At 62.7% G+C, this 19099-nt stretch overlaps 9 protein-coding genes across 9 annotated transcripts in view; 5 read left to right on the top strand and 4 right to left on the bottom strand.

The window, feature by feature from the left end:
- Nucleotides 1-29: 29 nt before the first annotated feature.
- EMIHUDRAFT_207150 (hypothetical protein) lies at nt 30-986 on the bottom strand (the record flags this gene model as incomplete). The annotated part of the gene is made up of 5 exons (XM_005776439.1): nt 30-72; nt 139-225; nt 371-473; nt 533-602; nt 687-986. The coding sequence occupies 5 exons, from the start codon at nt 984-986 to the stop codon at nt 30-32; spliced, it is 603 nt and encodes a 200-aa protein (XP_005776496.1).
- A 2965-nt stretch (nt 987-3951) lies between these two features.
- On the bottom strand, nt 3952-4293 carry EMIHUDRAFT_47488 (hypothetical protein; the record flags this gene model as incomplete). Its single annotated transcript, XM_005776438.1, has 1 exon — nt 3952-4293. A coding segment is annotated over one exon (342 nt), but the record flags the coding sequence as incomplete, so codon positions are not given.
- A 1405-nt stretch (nt 4294-5698) lies between these two features.
- On the top strand, nt 5699-6824 carry EMIHUDRAFT_435547 (hypothetical protein). The gene has a single exon (XM_005776437.1). It carries the CDS (start codon nt 5765-5767, stop codon nt 6758-6760), a length of 996 nt encoding a protein of 331 aa, XP_005776494.1. The 5' UTR covers nt 5699-5764; the 3' UTR covers nt 6761-6824.
- A 1218-nt stretch (nt 6825-8042) lies between these two features.
- EMIHUDRAFT_207145 (hypothetical protein) lies at nt 8043-8485 on the top strand (the record flags this gene model as incomplete). Its single annotated transcript, XM_005776436.1, has 2 exons — nt 8043-8089; nt 8278-8485. The coding sequence occupies 2 exons, from the start codon at nt 8043-8045 to the stop codon at nt 8483-8485; spliced, it is 255 nt and encodes an 84-aa protein (XP_005776493.1).
- Nucleotides 8486-8573: 88 nt separating this feature from the next.
- EMIHUDRAFT_207144 (hypothetical protein) lies at nt 8574-9099 on the top strand (the record flags this gene model as incomplete). Its single annotated transcript, XM_005776435.1, has 2 exons — nt 8574-8591; nt 8710-9099. 2 exons carry the CDS (start codon nt 8574-8576, stop codon nt 9097-9099), a joined length of 408 nt encoding a protein of 135 aa, XP_005776492.1.
- A 280-nt stretch (nt 9100-9379) lies between these two features.
- On the bottom strand, nt 9380-11157 carry EMIHUDRAFT_101262 (hypothetical protein; the record flags this gene model as incomplete). Its single annotated transcript, XM_005776434.1, has 2 exons — nt 9380-10093; nt 10951-11157. The coding sequence occupies 2 exons, from the start codon at nt 11155-11157 to the stop codon at nt 9380-9382; spliced, it is 921 nt and encodes a 306-aa protein (XP_005776491.1).
- A 937-nt stretch (nt 11158-12094) lies between these two features.
- On the top strand, nt 12095-15091 carry EMIHUDRAFT_463637 (hypothetical protein; the record flags this gene model as incomplete). Its single annotated transcript, XM_005776433.1, has 11 exons — nt 12095-12540; nt 12775-12870; nt 13156-13210; nt 13378-13432; nt 13578-13659; nt 13729-13798; nt 13869-13924; nt 14001-14122; nt 14195-14254; nt 14323-14533; nt 14605-15091. Coding segments are annotated over 11 exons (1643 nt in total), but the record flags the coding sequence as incomplete, so codon positions are not given.
- Nucleotides 15092-17632: 2541 nt separating this feature from the next.
- Nucleotides 17633-18579, top strand: EMIHUDRAFT_207140 (hypothetical protein; the record flags this gene model as incomplete). Its single annotated transcript, XM_005776432.1, has 2 exons — nt 17633-18199; nt 18535-18579. 2 exons carry the CDS (start codon nt 17633-17635, stop codon nt 18577-18579), a joined length of 612 nt encoding a protein of 203 aa, XP_005776489.1.
- An 80-nt stretch (nt 18580-18659) lies between these two features.
- Nucleotides 18660-19099, bottom strand: part of EMIHUDRAFT_450670 (hypothetical protein) — a 2428-nt gene continuing 1988 nt past the window's right edge. The window contains exon 5 of the mRNA XM_005776431.1: nt 18660-19029. Coding sequence (XP_005776488.1) covers nt 18724-19029 — 306 coding nt within the window. The 3' untranslated portion in view covers nt 18660-18723. The remainder of the gene's footprint in view (nt 19030-19099) is intronic.

The following is a 19099-nucleotide window of genomic DNA, read 5'->3' as shown; positions in this document are numbered from 1 at the left end:
GCTTTTTTCTGCGGCTCTTATTACTTTTTTTAGTGTATGTAGCTCTTCGTTTTTGGGTGCCGTACGCTCACGCTCGGGTGTCGGGATGGATGTGCGGCAGCATATCACCTCCGGTTTTCCGCCCCGGTTTTCCCTCACAAGGCTATGAAGCGCTTGCCCACGCTCGTGCACGACTGCGCGCCGTGCGCCTCGCACAGTGCCTCGAACCATGGGATGGAGGGGTACCTGCGCGGCGCGGGACGGGCAGATGCGCGTCGGCAGGCGGCGCGGGTCGCCTCCGAGCGCATATCAAATCATGGATGGATAGTGTTTGGTCACAAGTTTTGTGTCGTGTGTGGGATCTCTTCTGGCTTGGCTGGGGCGAGCGCACAAGGCGTAGTCATCGAGCAGCTCCTCGCCGGCCTCGATGTCCCTCAGCGCGTACGACGACACGCCATCCCCACGCCCCTCGCCATCGCCGTCGGGGTGGTTGCCTGTTCTCAGGCGCGGGCACGTGAGGAGAGCCGGCGGCAGCACTCCTCGCCCGATCTACCGCCGCTGCCCGTGTTTTGCCGCGTGCGCGAGTGGTTCCAGTACTTGCCGTCGCCAACCACCTCGAGCACCTGCGCGTGCGCGCAAACACGTCACTCAAGCTCTTGTCGGCGGCTGCCTAGCCAAATGACCGTGCGCAAAGGCGAGCACAGCACAAGAGAGGGCATGTGCGCGCCGCGCGCCTCGCCCTCCCAGCAGTAGACGTGCTCGAGCAACTCGATCGCCTCGGTTGACGACAGGCTCGCCAGCCTCTCCCGCAGCGTCGCCTCGGTGTGCACGACCTGGCTCCGTGAGTCGGCACGCCAGAGGAGCGTGCCACGCGCGAGCGGCGTGGTGGCGAAGACGCCGATGCCTGCGATGGCGGACGTGCGGAGCTCGTACGGCACCTCGAACCCCGTCGAGTCGCGCGAGGAGGGAACAGCGGCGCCGCCCTGGCCAGGAGCCGGAGCCGACATGGGACGTGGCACAATGCGAAGCAAAAAATTACAGAAGCACGCGGGAAAGAGGAATGATGCCCAGCCCTCTCCGCGCGGCGATGCGCCCTCCCCCCTCGCTTTTGCAAAATCCTGCAAAGGTGGGGACGTGTCTGTCCTCGACCCAGCCCTAGCTTGGGATGTCCGTTGTATTTATTTATTTATGACAAACGAAAGGGAGGACCGCGAGGTGGCTTGAAGGTTGCAGCGAGAGAGGCTGCGAAGAGAGAGAGGAAGATAAAATATTCTTACCTTCAAGCCCCCCTCCGACCGAGACTAGGGACAGAACCCACCCGTACCCAGGAGAGATGGGACTGCGCCTCGCCCCCACTTCGCACTCACTTGCCCTGACTGCACAGGATTGCGTGCCCGAAGACGGCGACACATAGCGGGGGACACTGCGCAAGGAGGGGGTGCGAAGCCGGCAAGGTTGGGGTTCTAGGTGGTGGGACCATGGAGGGGGGGATGGCGGGGTCCCGTGGGGGTGAAATGTTGCGCGGCGAATTCGAACCTACCCCCTCGCCGCGCCGATCCTCACGCGGAGGGTAAAACCCTGTGGGACAAAACGCAAAACCCCTCCGCGGTCGGCTGTCTTCAGAGACAGAGTGGACCCCCCCCTCCCCAGCCTCCCCTCGTCAGGGGCGGGGAACCCGCAATTTGAGATGCTGAGGCATCTGAAATTGCCCGATACGATTTCCATTCTAATTTCGATTGCCTCGAGCATCCCAAGATGCATGAAGCAATTCAGGATGCGCGCGCATCCTGAATTGCTTCGCGCATCCTGAATTGCTTCATGCATCTTGGGATGCCTGAGGCAACCAAAGATGTCCACGACATCCCTGATTGAGCCATTACATCCTGAGATGCTGGCCGGAGGGCGCTGCATCTCAGGATGGCTGAATTGGCGTCGCCATCCCCGAGATGTGGCAAGCATTTTCAAATGGATATTTTAACCTCAGATAAATAAGACAATCCAGAATGCGCGCGATGTGCGACGAGGCCTAATAGTCCGCAGCGCCCCCAATGGTGCGCCGCATGGAGGGCGAGCTCTCCCTCTCCCTCTCCCTCTCACTCTCACTCTCCCTCTTACTCTCCCTCTCCATCTCACTCTCTCTATTCTCACTCTCCCTCTTTCTCTCCCTCTTACTCTCCCTCTCCCTCTTCCTCTTACTCTCCCTCTCCCTCTCCCTCTCCCTCTTCCTCTTCCTCTCCTCTCCCTCTCCCTCTGCTCTCTCTCTCTCTCCTCTCCCTCTCCCTCTCCCTCTCCCTCTCACTATAACTCTCCCTTTCCCTCTCTCCTCTCCCTCTCTCCTCTCCCTCTAACTCTCTCCTCTCCCTCTTACTCCCTCCCCCTCTCCCTCTCCCTCTCCTCTCTCCCTCTTACTCTACCTCTTACCCTCTCTCCTCTCACTCTCCCTCTCACTCTCCTCTCTCCCTCTTACTCTCCCTCTCCCTCTTACTCTCCCTATCACTCTCCCTCTCCTCTCCCTCTCTCCTCTCCCTCTTACTCTCCCTATCACTCTCCCTCTCCTCTCCCTCTCTCCTCTCCCTCTTACTCTCTCTACTCTCCCTCTCCCTCTCCCTCTCCCTCTCCCTCTCCCTCTCCCTGTGTGGTGGCGGCGTGCCGTCCTCCCATCCCTCCCTTGCGGTGTCGGTTAAATCTTTCTTATTTCTGAGATGCAGATGGTGCGCACGGGCACTAACACTCACCCAGCCAGCACCGGCTACGGCCCAGGTGTGGCCTAGTCGATGCACCAGAAGGGACCTCCCTAGAGAGGGGCAGTGGGGGGGCGATCTCTCGGTCAGTGGGGGGCCGAGCCGCCTCGGGGTGGCGGGCGGGCGGGCGTGTTGAAAAAACAGAAAACAGAAAACCGAAGAGGGGGCCGGGGGGCCCAGGCCCCCCACTGGGAGTAGAAAATACGCCCAAGGGGGCCAAGGAGGCGGCGCGGGGAAGCAGCATCAGGTGTAAGCAGGAAAGATGGCGCTTATTAGGGTCGGCTTGAACAAGGAAGGGGGGGGCTCTTCCAGGTTTTAGTAGATCAGTATTGGTGTCGCTGTCGGCACACATCCCCAGATGAGGTCAGCGGCGCGCAGTGCCTCTCTCGCAGGCTGATTTTGGCTGTTTTCGAGCTTGTTTTTGTTTTCAGACTAGGGGGGCCGACCCCCTCAGAGCCGGCGGGCGGGCGCCCACTGACCGAGAGATCAAAACGGGAGACGGCCACAGGCTAGAGGAGAGTTGTCAGCGCTTTTTTGGGCATGCGAGATTTTTGTTGTTGTTGGCATGCGTGTACCGACAAAACTTGCGTGACGACACCTCAGCTAATATTTGACGCGTTCACAACCACAAGTACTTCGACCAACCACTTGTCTTCCAACACAGGTTTGCGGCGCCGCGGGCATGCACCATGATCCATGAACGATGAAGACCGACACCGCCGCCGCAGCCGATGCCCAATCCGCAAGAGGCGATCCAGCTTCATGCTTCCTGGCGCCTCGTCAGTCGGTTGAGCGAGGTGGACGCAGTCACCTTCGGCGTCACTCGCACAGCCAGAGGCTGCCAACACTCGGCGCTCTCGTCCTTGGCCCGGCAGCCTGCTACACGCACACCTCCACGCCATTATGAGCACCAAAGCAGCTATCACTGCAGAACCAAGCGCACGCTCCGGAGCAGACATAAAAAGTACAAAGTGTTGAGCACGTTGCCAAGCGCGAACCAGCCCACCTCTGCCAGGGTCATCTCCTCTCCCTGTTGCCCGTCGTCACCGTCATAGGGCCCTCGACCCGTGCGCTGCCGCAGCCGCCGCTCGCCATCCTCCAGCGCAACCACCCGCGCACGCAGGCGTGAGTTCTCCGCGCGATCCGTCTCCGAGCGCACACGCAGGCGTTCGTTCTTCACGCGCAGCGCAACTAAGCAGTTCAGCTCGTGCTCCTCTAGCTCCGAGAGCACGCCCACCCACGAGCAGCCCGCCTCTGCGCCGCTGCAGGAGCGTGGGCGGCGAGGGCAGATTCGGGCGTGATCCTCGAGCTCGCTGCGTGTCAGCGGGCTGGAGCAGTGCGCACACTCGGCCGGCAGCGCCGCAATGTGCTGCTCCCTTTCTCGGCTGCGGATCGCCTTCCGCAGCTCGCCAAGCGGCACACGGCAGACCGGGCATACGCGCGAGGGCAGCTGGCCGTCGCATTCGGCGCAGAAGACGTGGCCCTCTCTGCACTGATGATGCACACCCAGCTCCACGCGCGTGCAGACTGGGCACTCCAAGTGCTCCTCGCGGCGGCTGGGGCTGCGTGCCAAGTCAACGGTCGAGGCGGTCGAGGCCCTGGACAGGTCGACGACCGCAGCAACGTTTGATGAGGACTCTGCAATCACCTCGCCAGATGATGAGGAGGCAGCCGCCTCCCTCTCCGCCATTCTGGTGCTCTAGTGCACCGGGTCGAGTGTCCACATCGCCACACAATCAGATCGGCCGTCCTTTTTCGGTGCAGGAAGTAGTTCGGTAGGGGCGGCACAATTTCTTGCCCCCTCCACCTCCCCTGAAGTGCCCCCGAGTTTCTAAACACAAAAATATGAGACCGAGCCGTCGCAGTTCTCTTGCGCTTCGGCGGTTAGTGGTTGGTACACTAACCCCGAGAAACCCTTCGTCGTTCGGTGTCGCTCCCTAACTAACGGCGTTACGCTCCTCATTCATCGCAAACAAACCCCGCCAGCAGTCCACCTTATGAGTGTTCGTAAGAGCTACATGTGCATACACTGGAAAAAAAAAGGTAAGCAAGGAAATTCCAGTGCGCGCCAGTCCCCCAGTCCCGTGCAGCCAATTCTTGTTCTTTTAGTGTTGTGTATGTTGTTAGTACTTGGAGTGCAGTCGGCAGCCTCACATCCAGGGCCTAGTAGATCAGGTCGGAGAGCGACCTTCAGTTGGCCCAAGCCGCACGCCACTGAGGCAGAGCGGCCGTGCGCGTACGACGCCGTACGCGCACGGCCACTCTGCACCGACCGCAGCGCTGCAATTGCGACCGCAGTGGCTCAGCTCAGCCAGGGCTCGCTCGCCCGAGCTCGGAGCCGCCGGCGGTCATGGGCAGCAACAAAGATTTGACGCGTCGCTCGGTGCAGGAAGCACTGCAGTAGAGGTGCAGAGGCCGTCCGGCACGCGCGCGATGGGCTGCAGCTTCATTGGCAGCTACCAGAGCGCGTCTGGAGCGCTGCCATTTGTGGGACCCACGTGCAAGCGGCGGTTCCGGCCTGTTCCGCGCCTCTTTTTACGCTTTTCATTGTTTCGGGGGGACGAGGTCTCATCAACTTCGAAACCGCCTTTGAAAGGGGGCAAATGCGTCCGTCCCTGAGACGGTTGGGAAGGGGGTGGTTTCACTGCGGGGCGACCCTCGTATCTCCACGCCTGTGGTGTGTAGTAATCTGCAAGGAAGGTGGATTGTGTGATGTGTAGTAATCTGCAAGGAAGGTGGATTGTGTGATGTGTAGTAATCTGCAAGGTGGATTGTGTGATGTGTAGTAATCTGCAAGGTGGATTGTGTGATGTGTAGTAATCTGCAAGGTGGATTGTGTGGTGTGTAGTAATCAGCAAGACAATTTGACCCGCGCGTAGTAATCTGCAAGAGAAAAGCTCAAAACGTAGCAAACGCAATTTTTCCAAATTCTTTTGTGAAGGCATCCGCGGATTTCTGTGCCCAGCTAGCAGGCTTTGCCAAGCACAGCTGCCTGGGAAGCTCAAGGCAGCTGCCTGGGAAGCTCAGCTGCCGGGCTAACCGCAATGCTGGGTCTGGGGGCTCCGCTCGTGTCGTTCAGCCTCATATCCTCAGCGCCGCTCACGGCAGCGCTGCGCTTGCGTGCAGGGCACTCACAGGCAACCGCGCTTGCCGAGGAGTTCCAGCAGAATGGCGCAGTCGTGCTGCGGGGTTTCCTCAGCCCTTCGCTGCTTGAAAAGTGCCGCAAGGTGTACGACGACGCTCTCAACCAGCCCGTCCGCAGGGGCGCTCAGGTCAAGTACCCCGACGGCACCCTGTACAACCCGGCCATCGGCCATCGGACCGATGACGAGGCCGTGCTGGACATGGTGAACGAGGTTCCGTTCGCGTCCACCTTGGCCGAGCTGTGGGGATCCGAGAGCGTGTGGTTCTTCGACCACGAGCTCTGGTGGAAGCGGCATGGCGACTCGGACAACGGCCGCTCAGCGGAGCGGAGCGACACGCCCTTTCACCAGGACTCGCTGGCTGTCCCTTTTCGTGGGCTGCACGTCGGTCTCTTTTGGATCTGCTTCCAGCCGATCCCAAAGGAAAACTGCCTGCAGGTTGTGAAGGGATCGCACAGAGGTCCAGTGTACCAGCTCGCGCCGGGGACCATCTTCGGCATGGACCCCGATGAGCCAATGGTCCCCGAGTCTGTGCAGCCGGTCATGCCGATGACCGAGGACGAGCGCGCGCACTGGGAGTACTGCGCTTGGGATCTCGAGCCCGGGGACGTCGTCGTCGTGCACCCCGGCACGATCCACGGCTCGGCTCCCGTGTCAGCTTCGTGCCCGGAACGACACACGCTGGTGCTTCGGTTTGTCGGCGACGACTGCTGGTTCAGCAAGGGTGCGGTGTACATTCGCGAGACGCGCGAGATCCTCCAAAAGGCATTCCTGCCTTCTCTTCACAACGACAAGGGCGAGTACATTTACGACAAAGAGTTGCGACCAGGTGACCACTTCTCGAGCTTCCTCTCCCCACAGTCGCTCCTGCTGGGGGCTGGAGTGACCGCCCGGTAGGTAGTGGAGATCCTGCCCACGGCTCCGGCCAGCCCTCCGGATGAATAAAAATTCGTTACGTCGCGGAAAAGGGCCGACTGCACGCTCAAGGCTACACGCTCGCACGCCACTTGCAGAGTGGCTCTCCCGGGTGCTCAGCCCACGGCGGAGGCACGCCAGGCCCCTGGCAGCCGGCCGTCACTCGCCTAAGCGCCTAAGCGGCCTAAGCGGGGGGTGCTTAGGGTGCTTAGGCGCTTAGGCGGCCCTTGCGAGCGTGGCGGCGTGGTGGTATCGTAATACAAGTGACTCCGATGACACACATGATGCTCCTGCTAGTGTCATCGCTCAGAGAGCAGCCTCACCGCGTCGAAAGTCTACCACTGGCCCTGGTCGCACACCGCCGCTGAGCTGTGATGATGCCCACAGCACCAGCAGCAAAGGCGGGCGGGCCGACCCCGCGGCCATCGCCGCCGCTGCCGCCTCCTCCGCCGCCGCCGCCGCCCCCTCCGCCGTCGCCGTCACCTTGGGCTGCATCACCCGCGCCGCCGCCGCGCACCGGCTCGTGCTCATTCAAAGGCGCCTCGAGTTGCAGGCCAGCGGCACTGGCGTTGTCGTGGTCAGGCTGCCCAACGTCGGCGCGGGAGGGAGGGGGCAAAGCCGTTATGAAGAGCGCGAGAGCGAGCGCCGACGGCCCAGATTATGAGCAGCCCGCCTGGTCATGGGCCACTTGCCTACGTGCGTCCAGCTTCCACTATACGACGAACGCCGAAGTTTGCTCTCCGACGCCGTGCCGAGCGAAACCTTTTCCTTCGAAGCTCAGCGACGTAGCCGGGCGAGCGGAATAGGGCAGCCCTAGAGAGCACCTTGAGGCCATTCAATAGAGCCCGTGGTATAGTCGAGAGTCGATCGCCGGCCGGCGCAGTGCTGCTCTGACCGCTCCGCCGGGCCGCCTCCGGGCCGCCGCCGCGGAGACGTGCACATAGGCAAGTTGGTATTTTCATATATGAACTTCAAAATACCATTGGCTAGTCTAATCCTACTCATCACAACTCGCCAGAAACACCCCCACACTATAGGGTCATTGTGTAGCCCTGCTTAGAAGGAAAAGGTTTTCTGCAAGGTCCGTAAAGAAAGAAAGAAAGAAAACACACAACCCAAGGGAGGGATGGGAGAACGGCACGCCGCCACCACACAGGGATTTTAAGGAGAGGAGGGTGTGATGCGCTAGCCGTCGCCCACCCTGGGGGGTCTGCCTCCTCGTATCTCTTTTCGCAGTCTCTCGCCGCTTCTCGCTGCAACCTTCATGCCACCTCGCGGCTGTCCCACTCTCGTCGTTCTCTCCCTTGCAAGGTCCGTATGGCTCACCGTGTTGTCCGCCAAATTCTTTTTCCCTCTGCGCGCGCCCCCAAATATCATCCCTGCCCCGCCCTCCACCGAGCGCCAAAGCTGCGCACTGGCTCGATGCTTGCTCAGCAACTTGGGTTCGCCGCGACCTGGTCGCGCCCAGCGTGCAGCTCATGCTCGCACATTCTCACGAGGCCCAGCTTGACCCGCTCGCTCGGCTTGTCCAAGTGCACTGCGGGCCACACCGTGCGCCGCATCCCCGTGGTCACTGCAACGCCGGAGAACTTTGCGCCCTTCGGCACGCTTCTCGGCGACACTTCCACCTCGTCCACTTCTACACACTACCAGGCAGTCAGGGTGGTCAACCCCTCGACCAACTTCGCATCCGATGAAGACACGTGATCGCGCCTTAGCCCATGGAATCTCTCAGCACATTTAGTTACGACCTAGTATCTTTGCACCTTGGAGCCGCACCACTGCACTATCCAACATGCGAAAGCACGCCATCGTTTCCACAGGTGTGTGCTTGTGCTCTGCTACGAGCCGAGGCCGCTCGAGTGCAAGGCGCGGCGCTCGAAGCTGAGATTAGATGTCAAACGTAGACAGTCGAGGTCGCTTGTGCATAGTTCCTCGAGCGGCACTACAAGCACACGCAGGCTTTCATTCCGCTCGAGGGCAAGCCGCTGGTTGGCTTCTTTGCCCCGTCCAACGAGTCGGCAGAGGAGCCGGATCTTGACGCGGTTCGCTGCTTCGCCTTCGATGGCAGCGCAGGCTTTGTGATGCACAAGGGGGTTTGGCACGAGCAGCCATTCCCACTTGTGCCGGGTACCAAGGCAGTCTGCATTCTGCGCAACGAGACCGTCCGAGAGCTCAAGCCAACCGACGAGCGGACGCAGGAGTGCCACGGACAGGACATCGACAAGCTGAATCTAGCTGTCCGTCACAATCTGATCTTCACCGCCGATGCTGACGCTGCGGCGGCTGCCCTCCTGTCCGAGACAGAGTCACTCCAGTGAGACCGAGAGCTGGCGAGCGGAGTTCTCCACCCGACACCCCAACGCCCAACGCGGTCACGCTCGTTATTTATGTATGTATATTTATGAGCGAGAGTAATTTTTTTAGCAATACCAAACAACTCTAACACTCACACTTGTTATTTATGTGAGAACCAGTCGTGTCAGCCCTGTGTGTACACGATTACACGTTGACCCTGCACCGCTCTCGCACTTTGAAAACACGTGCACGATCACATTTTCTTCATGTATATCTCGACAATTTCGAGGACGGTTAGAACGATCACCCCTCAGCGAGCCGGACAGCGACCGTCGACTGGCGCAAGTCAGGCCGAGGCTCCATCGCCGCCGCGCAGGCCGCGCAGTAGTCTTGCCCAAACTTGTTGGTGAATACGATCTCGGTGGGGCTGGTCATCTCGCGCCTGCATTGGCGTCGGTCGCATTGCACAAAGTCCTCCTCCTCTCCCTCGCCTCCCTCGCCCTCCTCCTCCCCGCCCTCCTCGTTGTCCCCGCCCTCCGCAAACGCCTCGTCGCCCAAAACCTCGAGCTCCGGCAGCCCCGTCTCCCTCCGAAGCGCCTGGAGTTGCTCGACAAACGCGGACCCGCGCGGGCTCCAGCGCTCGTCCGGGCCGTCCGCCGCGGCGTCCAGGTTGGTGGAGCTGAGCGTGATGGAGCGGAGGCAGCGGTTGCGGCCAAGTTGCCGGATGAAGGCCTCTTGAGCAGGGGCGCTCAGCGAGAGCTCAAGCGGGAAGACGAGGGCGCGCACCCGCAGCGCGCCGAGCGCCTGTGCCGCCGCCACGCCGAGTAGAACGCCAGTGCCGTCGACCCCAAAGCACTCCAGCGCCGGGTTGCTGGATGCGACTCTGACTGCCTCAACCACCCGCTCCGTCGCCGTGTCGCTCGACGCGGCCTCGCTCGCCGGCAGGAAGGGACGCGGCGAGGCTCGGAGAGCCTCGACGAGCGGCGCGTCAAGAGTGTCGGCGCGGCGACGGCGCGCCTTGGAGGAGGAGGAGGGGGAGGAGGCCACGCCGCGCTTCATCGTCCCGCGACGCGGTATTTCTTCTTTTGGTTCGGAGAAAGCGCCCGAGGAGGGCGTTTTTTCAGTGTACTCTCAGTGTACTCAGTGTACTCTCAGTTCTCTCTCTCAGTGTATGTAGCTCTTATGTACATTCCCGTAGGAGGACTCTGCTGACAGGGTTTTCGCTGAGTTTTTGCATCCCCAAATCCAACCCGATGTGCGATGACACTCAGCCCTCAAGACGAAATCTTTGCGCTCCCCGTCCTTTTTTTTTAGCAATACCAAACAACTTTGGTCCTTTTTTTACATGAGGATTATCTCCTCTCTCGCTCCGGGCGCCGGTGATTGATGGTGCCATCTGTACAGGCCTCAGGCGGGTATCTAGGTAATATCAGATTAGGAGACTCTAAAGTCTATGGTGATGAGACGTGTGCAGAGCCATCTCAACCACAAAGCCACCACGAAAGAATCCGTGTTTACTTTACGGCCCTTTCCCTGCAAACGCGCACCCCCCCAGGGCTAGGGCTCTCTAGCCCGTAACCCGATATCGATCATCCGGCCCGCTGGGTGCGCTTCTTAGCTCCCCGGCCCTGGATGTGAGGTTGCCGACTGCACTCCAAGTGCTCCAAGTACAAGGCGCCAAGGCGCCAGTCTCGACCTGTGAGCCGGCTAGCACGGCAGTCCCACTTCCCCTGTCGAGCCCGTCCTGTGTGCATCCTCAGTTCCTCTCCGGCTATCTGCCGCACCAGGGAGCCTCTAATACGGCACAATCCCCCCCTCGCCGTCCTGCGCATTAATTCCTGCCGCGGCCACGGGCGACCCAAACCTGAACGCACCGTTTCCGTCGTCGCTGAAGGTTTCATCGCCGGTTTGGGGAGGCACCTCTCTGGCCTGCGCAGCAGCCTACGCCAGCAGCGCCGCAGCCGACAGGCGCCGGAGAGCGCCAGCCCGGTCCACATGGCGGCGAGCACGGCGATCAGCAGCAGCAAGGCCGTGGAGAGCCAGACCAACAGCACGCTGCCCAACACGAGGGTGAGGAGCATGGCTCTGAGAGCCCGCGTCTTGGCGCCCAGCGGTCGAGGGTCGCCCGGGCAGCCACCCGCTGGGTGGAGCTCGGGGCAGATGCCGGCCGGAGCACCACCAAGGGGGCACGAAGACGGTGGGCCAGACCCATGTCGTAGAACGCCTTGCAAGGCTTTGCCGCCTGCGGGAACACCACGCTCTTGTTGGCCTCCCTGGTGATTGCCCTCACGGTCTCAGCGCCGCCTCCGCAGAGGTTCAGCGATGCCATCGTCTCGACGGTGCCGGTGCCGGGGGCGGAGTGCTACATGAAGGCGCCCAAGTAAGGTGTGTGGCTCTGCTTCGCGTCGCGTCCAAATAAGTCGTGCGCTTTCTCTTTCTCGCACCTGGGTTGAGTTGGGTGCCAGCCGCGCGGTGGTGAGTCCGCGACTCTTGTTCTCCTCTGCAACCATGCTCGCTTCGATCGCGTGGCTCCGTGGTGGCGCCACTTCCGGCTCAGATGCTGGCGGTGCTGGCGCCATGGGCTCTCCGAGCCCGACCTCGCTCGACCCTGCCGACTGGGCCACTCTCCGCGCCAGCGCGCATGCCCAAGAAGGTGTGTCCCCCCCCCCCCGGGTCCGGGGGGTGGCTCTGCTACGCGTCGCGTCCAAAGGAAGAAAGAAAGGTGATGGCACCAACGTGCGATAACAGTCGTCCGGCCCCCCGCGCCCCGGTGGGTGCGCTTCTTAGCTCCCCGGCCCTGGGCGTGCGGTAAATAAATGCACTCCAAGTGAAGTTGCCCCACCCCCCCGGCCGCTGGCCTGTGATGGTGAGCGTGCATACGCCGCCGCCGCCTCTCCGCAAAAAGAGCAATCGCGGCCATCTTTGCCTCCGCGGTTCCACCACCCCACGTGATCCCACGACCTTGCATGACTGGCTTGACGATTTCTTCGGGGATTGGCGCGAGTCTTGTCTTTGCAACCATGCTCGCTTCGCTCGCGTGGCTCCGTGGTGGCGCCACTTCCGGCTCAGATGCTGGCGGTGCTGGCGGCATGGGCTCTCCGAGCCCGACCTCGCTCGACCCTGCCGACTGGGCCACTCTCCGCGCCAGCGCGCATGCAGTCCTCGACGCGTCGCTGGACAAACTCGAGGCTGCGTCGGAGGGTCGCGTCTGGACGCCGGTGCCCGACGACCTAAAGGAGGCTCTGCGAGCGCCGGTACCGCCAGAAGACGGGCTTGCGCACGGAGAGCTGTGCGAGAGGCTGCTGGCGCTGCTGCCGTACGGAGCCGGCAACACACACCCGCGGTTCTTCGGCTGGGTCCACGGCAGCGGCAGCCCCGGCGGTGTGCTTCCAGAACTCGTCGGCGCCGCGATGAATGCCAACTGCGGCGGGCGGGACCACGTCGGGATCTACGTCGAGCGGCAGGTGAGCTCTGACGGCCCCACTCATGTCTGTGGCGATGCCGTCCTCCGAGAACGCACACGACGCTTGGTGTGCAATGCCCCATGTGCTCTGCCTCCCGCCGTGCCAGGGGTGCGCGTGTCACACTGGCGGACGGACGGGCATGTGCTCACTGCCTGGGGCTCACTCGTGCACGGAGGTGGTGGGATCGCACACACCCCTCTCTCTCCTCTCACGGACGGACGGACGGGCCGACAGGTGCTGACGTGGTGCAAGGAGATGATGGGGTTCCCAGCCTCGGCCGGCGGGCTCCTCGTCAGCGGGACCAGCATGGCGACCGTCCTCGCGCTCAAGGCCGCGCGACACCACAGCCCCGCATCACACAGCACACAAGGCCGCGCGAGACCACAGCCCCGCACCACACGGCACAGCCCCCCGTGCCGCGCACCACAGTATCAACGGGCCGGTATAGGGCACGCGGCAGTACGGTCAGGCTCCACCTACGTGGCGTGCATGCTTCAGCATTCCCGCCCGCTCTGCTGAGGGGAGGGGCAGGACGAGCGGTCGCCTGACCCTTGTCCGCGACGTCCGCGACATGTCCGAGACATGTCCGTGACATGTCCGAGACACGTCCCGCAGGCGGCTCGCGACGCGCGGCTTGGCTTTGACGCGAGCCGTGAGGGCGGCCTCGCCGGCGCGCCTCACCCCCGCCACCGAGCCCGCCGCCCCCGTCACCGCCGCCGCCGCCCAGCCCTCCGCCATCGCCGCCGCCCCGGGCCGGAGGCAGAGAGAGGGCGGCTACGTGTGCCACGCGGAGCCTTCTCCGAGCCTGCAATGCACCCTCTCTGCCCCTTCCCACAGGCGGGCCGACTCGCCTCGTGGGCTACGCGGCGCAGGGGACGCACTCTTGCATCAAGCGCGCGCCCGCTCGTGCAGCAGCTAGTGCAGCACGCGTCAAGCTCTCGCTAGTGCAGCACACGCTCGCTCGTGCAACAGCCAGTGCAGTGCGCGGCGTCGGCACGCGACGTGCCAGCGAGACTCCGCCGCCGACTCACCCGCAGGCGCGCCCTGGACGTGCTCGGCGTCGGTGCGGACGCGCTGCGCATCGTCCCCGTGACGGACGCGTTCACGATGGACGTGCCGGCGCTGCAGACGCTTGGCGGCGGGCCCTGTCCGCGACACGTCCGTGACATGTCCGCGACACGTCCACAGGCGCTGCACGCTATGGTGGCCGAGGACAGGCGGCGCGGGCTCACCCCCTGGCTGCTCGTGGCCACCGCCGGCGCCGTCAACGCGGGCCGAGGAGATTGCCTCAGAGTGCCCGAGATGAGCCGAGATTGCCTGAGAGTTAGGCTCCGTCAATGTGGGCGCCATCGACGACCTCGACGCGCTAGCGGACGTGGCGGAGGCGCACGAGCCGTGGCGGAGAGCCCTGAGGTTCATCCGAGATGCCCCCCGAGATTTCGAGAGCCCGCCGAGAGTAGGCGCAAGGGCTGTGGATGCACGTGGACGGCGCCTTTGGTGCGGCGGCTGTGCTAAGCGACGAGGTGCGGCCGCGGCTGAGGGGGATGGGTCGCGCCTCGTCGCTCGCGTTTGATTTCCACAAGTTGCTAGAGCTGCCCCCATTCGCCTCCGACAGTCACCGAGTTTCCCCAGGGCGAGGGGTCGGCTTCTACAGGTGGCTGCACGTCAACTACGACTGCGGCTGCGTGCTCGTCCGCGACGGCGACACGCACTTGCGCGCCGTAGCCGACTTGCTGGCGGTGGGTGCGAGCGGTGTCTCTTCACACCTCTGGGTATGAACAGGCGCGCCTTCTCCGACCGCGCATCGTCGCTCGCGGGCGGCGGCGGCGGCAGGCATTCGCCAGACTACCTAGCCGGCAACGCGCGCGGACTCGCCGCAAACGCGCCCTGGCCCGTGGACTTGGGGATCGAGCTGTCGCGCGGGTTCCGGGCGCTCAAGGTCTGGTCGCACTTGCTCGAGCACGGCACGCGAGCGCTCGGCGCGGCAATCACGGTTGCGGCGCGGGGGGGCGCTTCCGCCGCGCGGGTGGCCCCTCTTGACGGCCTGCCGGGCCTCGGGCGTAGGCCAACTTGCGGCATGCGGAGCACTTGGCGGCGCTGGTCGACAAGGCGCCCACTCTCACCCGCCTCGCCCCGCTCAGCTTGCAGATCGTCGTATTCCGCTACGAGCCGGCGGGGCTGCTGGGAGGCGGCGGCGGCGGCGGCGGCGGCGGCGGCGGCGGCGGCGGCGGCGTGGCTGCAGACGGGGCGGCGCTCGACGCGTTGAATGACGAGATTGTCGTCGAGCTGCAGGAGCGCGGGGTGGCCGTCCCCTCGACGACCCGGATCCGCGGCGTGCTCGCGATCCGAATCAACCTGACCAACCACCGCACCCGGTTCGAGGACCTCGACTTGCTGGTGGAGCAGCTGTGCAAGATCGGCGGCGAGCTGGCCGAGCGCCGGGGATGGGCCTAGGCTGCGGCTTGCGCGCCCCCCTTTCATAAATAAATATATAATAAAAACGGACACGCCAAACGAGGGGTGCGAGACGCAACCACCCCTTCACCTTTGAGCGGCCGCTCACTCCTCACTGCTCGCGGGTACCCCCCCGCACAACTAAGCTCATGGCCGACCCCAGCAGCAGTGCTGCGCTGGGGGGGGGGGTGAAATTCTCAAAAAGGTGCAGCACTTCTAGCCGACATCGACAAAAGTCCCTCTAGCCCCGCGGCGAGCGGCCCCGCCGGAGGCGAAGAAAATTTCGCCATCTAGCGCTCGCAACACATAGTACATAGATTTGTGCATAAATCAACACCTCCAATCTTCGGGGGAGTGACGGATAAAGGCGTGCGAAAGAGCTAATCCGAAAGCAGCGAATCCAAGTGATGGCCCGCCGCAGGCGAAGAAAATTTAGGGTTGGGGTTCCCCTATGCCAAAGAATTTAAACAAGACAACTCTCTCTCACAGCAGACAGGCTCGACACAGCTATGCTATGCCAAAGAACTCTGAGAGCATTTCGGCGGCCGGCGCGCCGAGGCACAGCGGTTCGCGCTGCCTGCTCGCGCTGGTTACACCGTTGCTATGGCCGTCTTCGTCCGTATTGTACACCGAGCTGGCGCCACAGCAGAGTACAACAACGGCTCGGACGAACTGCTCACTACATCATCAGAGGGCCCGGCAAGGTCCACGGCGGAGCTGGTGGTGGTGGGAGTGGTGGTAGGAACGAAGGCGCACCTGTCGGCGATTCACCGCCGTTCGTTCCCGTCTCTCAAAGCTGGTTACATCGTCGATGCGCACATCGAGGCGCTCGTGGACGAGAGAGACGTCGCCTCCTCTTTCGTCCCGGGGCACTGTTCACGCCGGAAGGCCCCGTACACTGCCAAGTACATTAGCCTTCATCTCTCCTACCGCCGGCCGGGAGTGCAGCCGCCACCAGTGAGATTGTCCTCGACGTTGGCACCTGCGAAGTAATGAACAACAGGCAGTGCGTCATATGGCGCTATGATAGCCCTGCGGTGGACGTCCTCGACGCAGACGAGGCGGGGCTCATCTGCGCGGCGCAGATCGCCGACTGTCTCTCCCTCCCTGCGCGAGTGGTTGCACCACCCTGGATGAGGCATCTGGGCTGGGGCAGGGCCGTTAGTAGAGGAGGGCGACTGAGGGCGCGAGGCCGCCAATCGTCAAAGTCTGCTGCGACTGACTGTCGGTCACTGACTGAGCAATGAGCAATCGCATCGGCGGTTTCACTCACGCTCACAATCGGGTTACATCCAGGTCTCTGTGCGGGATGTGCTGGGGGGCTGCCCCCCAGTCGATTGCCGCATAGTTCGTCGATGTAACCCTACCAGAAAGCTGTATTCACACCTACCCTTCCAAAAAAAGAAATGTCCGGCTTTTGTCGAAGATCCGGCGGGTTTATCGGAGCATCACCCGGGGGGGGGGGTCGGAAGAAATAAATAAAACAGACACCCCAATGGAGGGATGGGAGGCTCGGGAGCTCTCCCGCACCGTTTAAGCGTTTAAGACCGTTTAAGGAATCGGCGGCCCAGCAGCTCTTAATAAAACCTGCCCTGCCTGGCAGGTTTTAAGCCGTTTAAGCCGCAGGCGCCCCAGGGCCCACCCTTTTAAGCCTAGGGGTACCCTAAGCCAACGCGGTATGGGTGGACGCTGGACAGATGATGACGGCACGCACAGACAAGAGTTGGCCGGAGAATCGCTCTCGGCGGCCCTCATCGATCCTCCCTCTTCGTGCGGTTGCCGATGGACACGGTCAAGGCCCCGCGCACGTCCGCGTACGATGCCGGGAAGGCAAGGAGGCATTTTGTTTGTTATTGTGTGTGTGTTTCCGATTCGTTTCCGATTCGTTTCCTGCCTGTTCCTGCTTGGCCTGTACGAGGGTTTCCTCTCGCACCCTACCTGGTTTCCTTTCCGTGTTTCCTGCTTGTTTCCCTACAACACCCTCTAGTTTCCTCGGGAAACTCCGGGGAAACTCCGTGGAATTTGTCATTTTGGGGGGGCTCTGAGCCGTGTCTGAGGCTGTTTTGGGGCCAAAATCGGCAAAATACCGGGTATTTTGCGGGTATACCTGGAAAACCCCGGTATACCTGGAAAATACCTGGGTATCGTGCCGATTTCCTCAATTTTGCCCCAGATTTTGCCCCAGACCAGCTCTCAGACTCAGGGAAACTCGCGAGTTTCCCGAGGGAAACTCGAGAGAAACAGAATGGAGCACCAAACACCCTCTGGTTTCCCTGGAAACCTCCGGAAACGCAAAGTGCTGGGGACCCTCTGGTTTCCCTCTGGGTTGCCGGAAACCCTCGGACAGGCCAAGTTCCTGCCTAACGAAATTCGTGCGACCACTCTTTTACATACATGAATTCAACGCCCGGGAACACAAGTTGCAACCTCAAAGAATTAAGGTATTAAAAAAGAAAACCCGCAGTACAGTGTAGCAGAACGCGCTGCACAAAAAACCACATTCACACTAAGGGCATCTACGCCCTTATTCACGTAAACGCACAAACCCGGGCCCCGAATCGCACAGTGATGACAGTGACATGCACACCCCAATACACCCGCCACTGTCCTCGCCTTGCCCAGCCACCCCCACACACATATGCTCCGGGCGACCCCCCGCCGCTTCGCTCGTGGGCTCGCCTTTGGCCGCCGCCCTCACGTGCGACCTCCTCCGCCGCCTCCGCCTCCGTCTTTCGTGACGCAGTCGGGCGTGCCTGAGCTTTCGCTGTTCTCGGTCGTCGGCGCTAACATGGTTGTGCACGCCTTCTGGCAGGATCGGAGGTGGCAGCCTTTCATGCACCGCCATTTTGTGCTCAGCCTCGAGAGCGTGCGGCGCCGGCGCTGGCACACGATGATCACGTCCGCTTTCTCGCAGCTCTCTCCCTCGCACCTGCTCACCAACATGGTGATGCTCAGCTTCTTTGGCCTGAGCCTGCCGCGCCGGCTCGGCGTGCCAGCCTTCGCGACGCTCTACCTCGCAGGCTCGGTCGTCAGCTCGAGTGCCTGGCTCGCCGAGCAGCAGACGCTGCGCGACCGCACGAGCGCGCTGCGCGAGCGGGCGGAGATCCAGGCGGCGGGCTGCGTGGGCGCGAGCGGCGCGGTGGCCGCCTGCGTCACGGGGGCCTGCGTCCTCGACCCAGGCCGGAGGGTCTACCTCTTCTTCCTGGTGCCGATCCCCGCAATCGGCTTTGCAGGATGGCGCCTAGATCGCGCCTCGGACCCGGAGACGCAGCAGCAGGAGCAGCAGCAGGAGCAGCAGCAGCAGCGGCAGCAACAACAGCAGGAGGAGGAGGAGCAGCAGCAGCAGCAGCAACAGCAAGGCTCGGCGAGGATAGTGCACCCCATACGACCACGTGAGTTCAGTGCTCTCACCGCGCGCGTGTGGGGAGGCGTGCGTCTGACCGCTGCCACACCTCTCCGCAGGCCTCTACGTCCTCTCCGACTTTTGGGGATTACTTGCAGCGGCGCACGACCCGGGCGGCTCGGCGGTGGCGCACTCAGGGCACTTGGGCGGTGCTCTGGCGGGTGCGGCGTTCGTGGGCTTGATGCGAGTGGCCGGGCGCGTTAGGTGATGGCGGTGTCCCTGTTGTCCACGCACACCCCCTTGTGGCTTGCGAGTGTCCCAACCTTGTCGCGACCGGAGACCGGTGCACCGTCAAATTCGTAATTTACGTTTCTCCCTCTCCGCTCTCACACATCGATCGAGATGAGCCCCTCTTCTCTCATCCGCCTCCAGAGCGCGGGCGGTATGCTCGCGTTGGCCAGCTCGACGTTGGACTGCACCCGGCTAGGCTTCGTCGTGTTGAGGGCCACGGCGACGATCTGGGGGAAGAGGAAGCTGAACTGCACGCACACCGCCGCGGGGGAGACGCCAAACTCGCCGCAGAGCGCGGTGAACTTCTCGCGCCACGCAAAGGCGTCGGGCCGGCTCTCGCGGGTGATCTTGACGTAGTCGAGGTGGTCGCCGCCGATCAGGAAGCCGGCGTTGAAGACCGCCTGCCGGGCGAGCGGGCGACGGCGCGCGTCAAGGGCGCCTGCACGGAGAGGCGGGGGCGGGGGGGGAGGG

The sequence above is a fragment of the Emiliania huxleyi genome (genome assembly GCF_000372725.1).
Source record: "Emiliania huxleyi CCMP1516 unplaced genomic scaffold EMIHUscaffold_28, whole genome shotgun sequence".
Classification (NCBI taxonomy): domain Eukaryota; phylum Haptophyta; order Isochrysidales; family Noelaerhabdaceae; genus Emiliania; species Emiliania huxleyi.
Note: the sequence above shows the minus strand (reverse complement) of the source record. Positions and strands in the feature narration are given on the sequence as shown.

What these genes read in the sequence shown, in the direction of transcription:
- EMIHUDRAFT_435547 (XM_005776437.1), top strand. Translation starts at nt 5,765, where the DNA reads ATGCTGGGTCTGGGGGCTCCGCTCGTGTCGTTCAGCCTCATATCCTCA.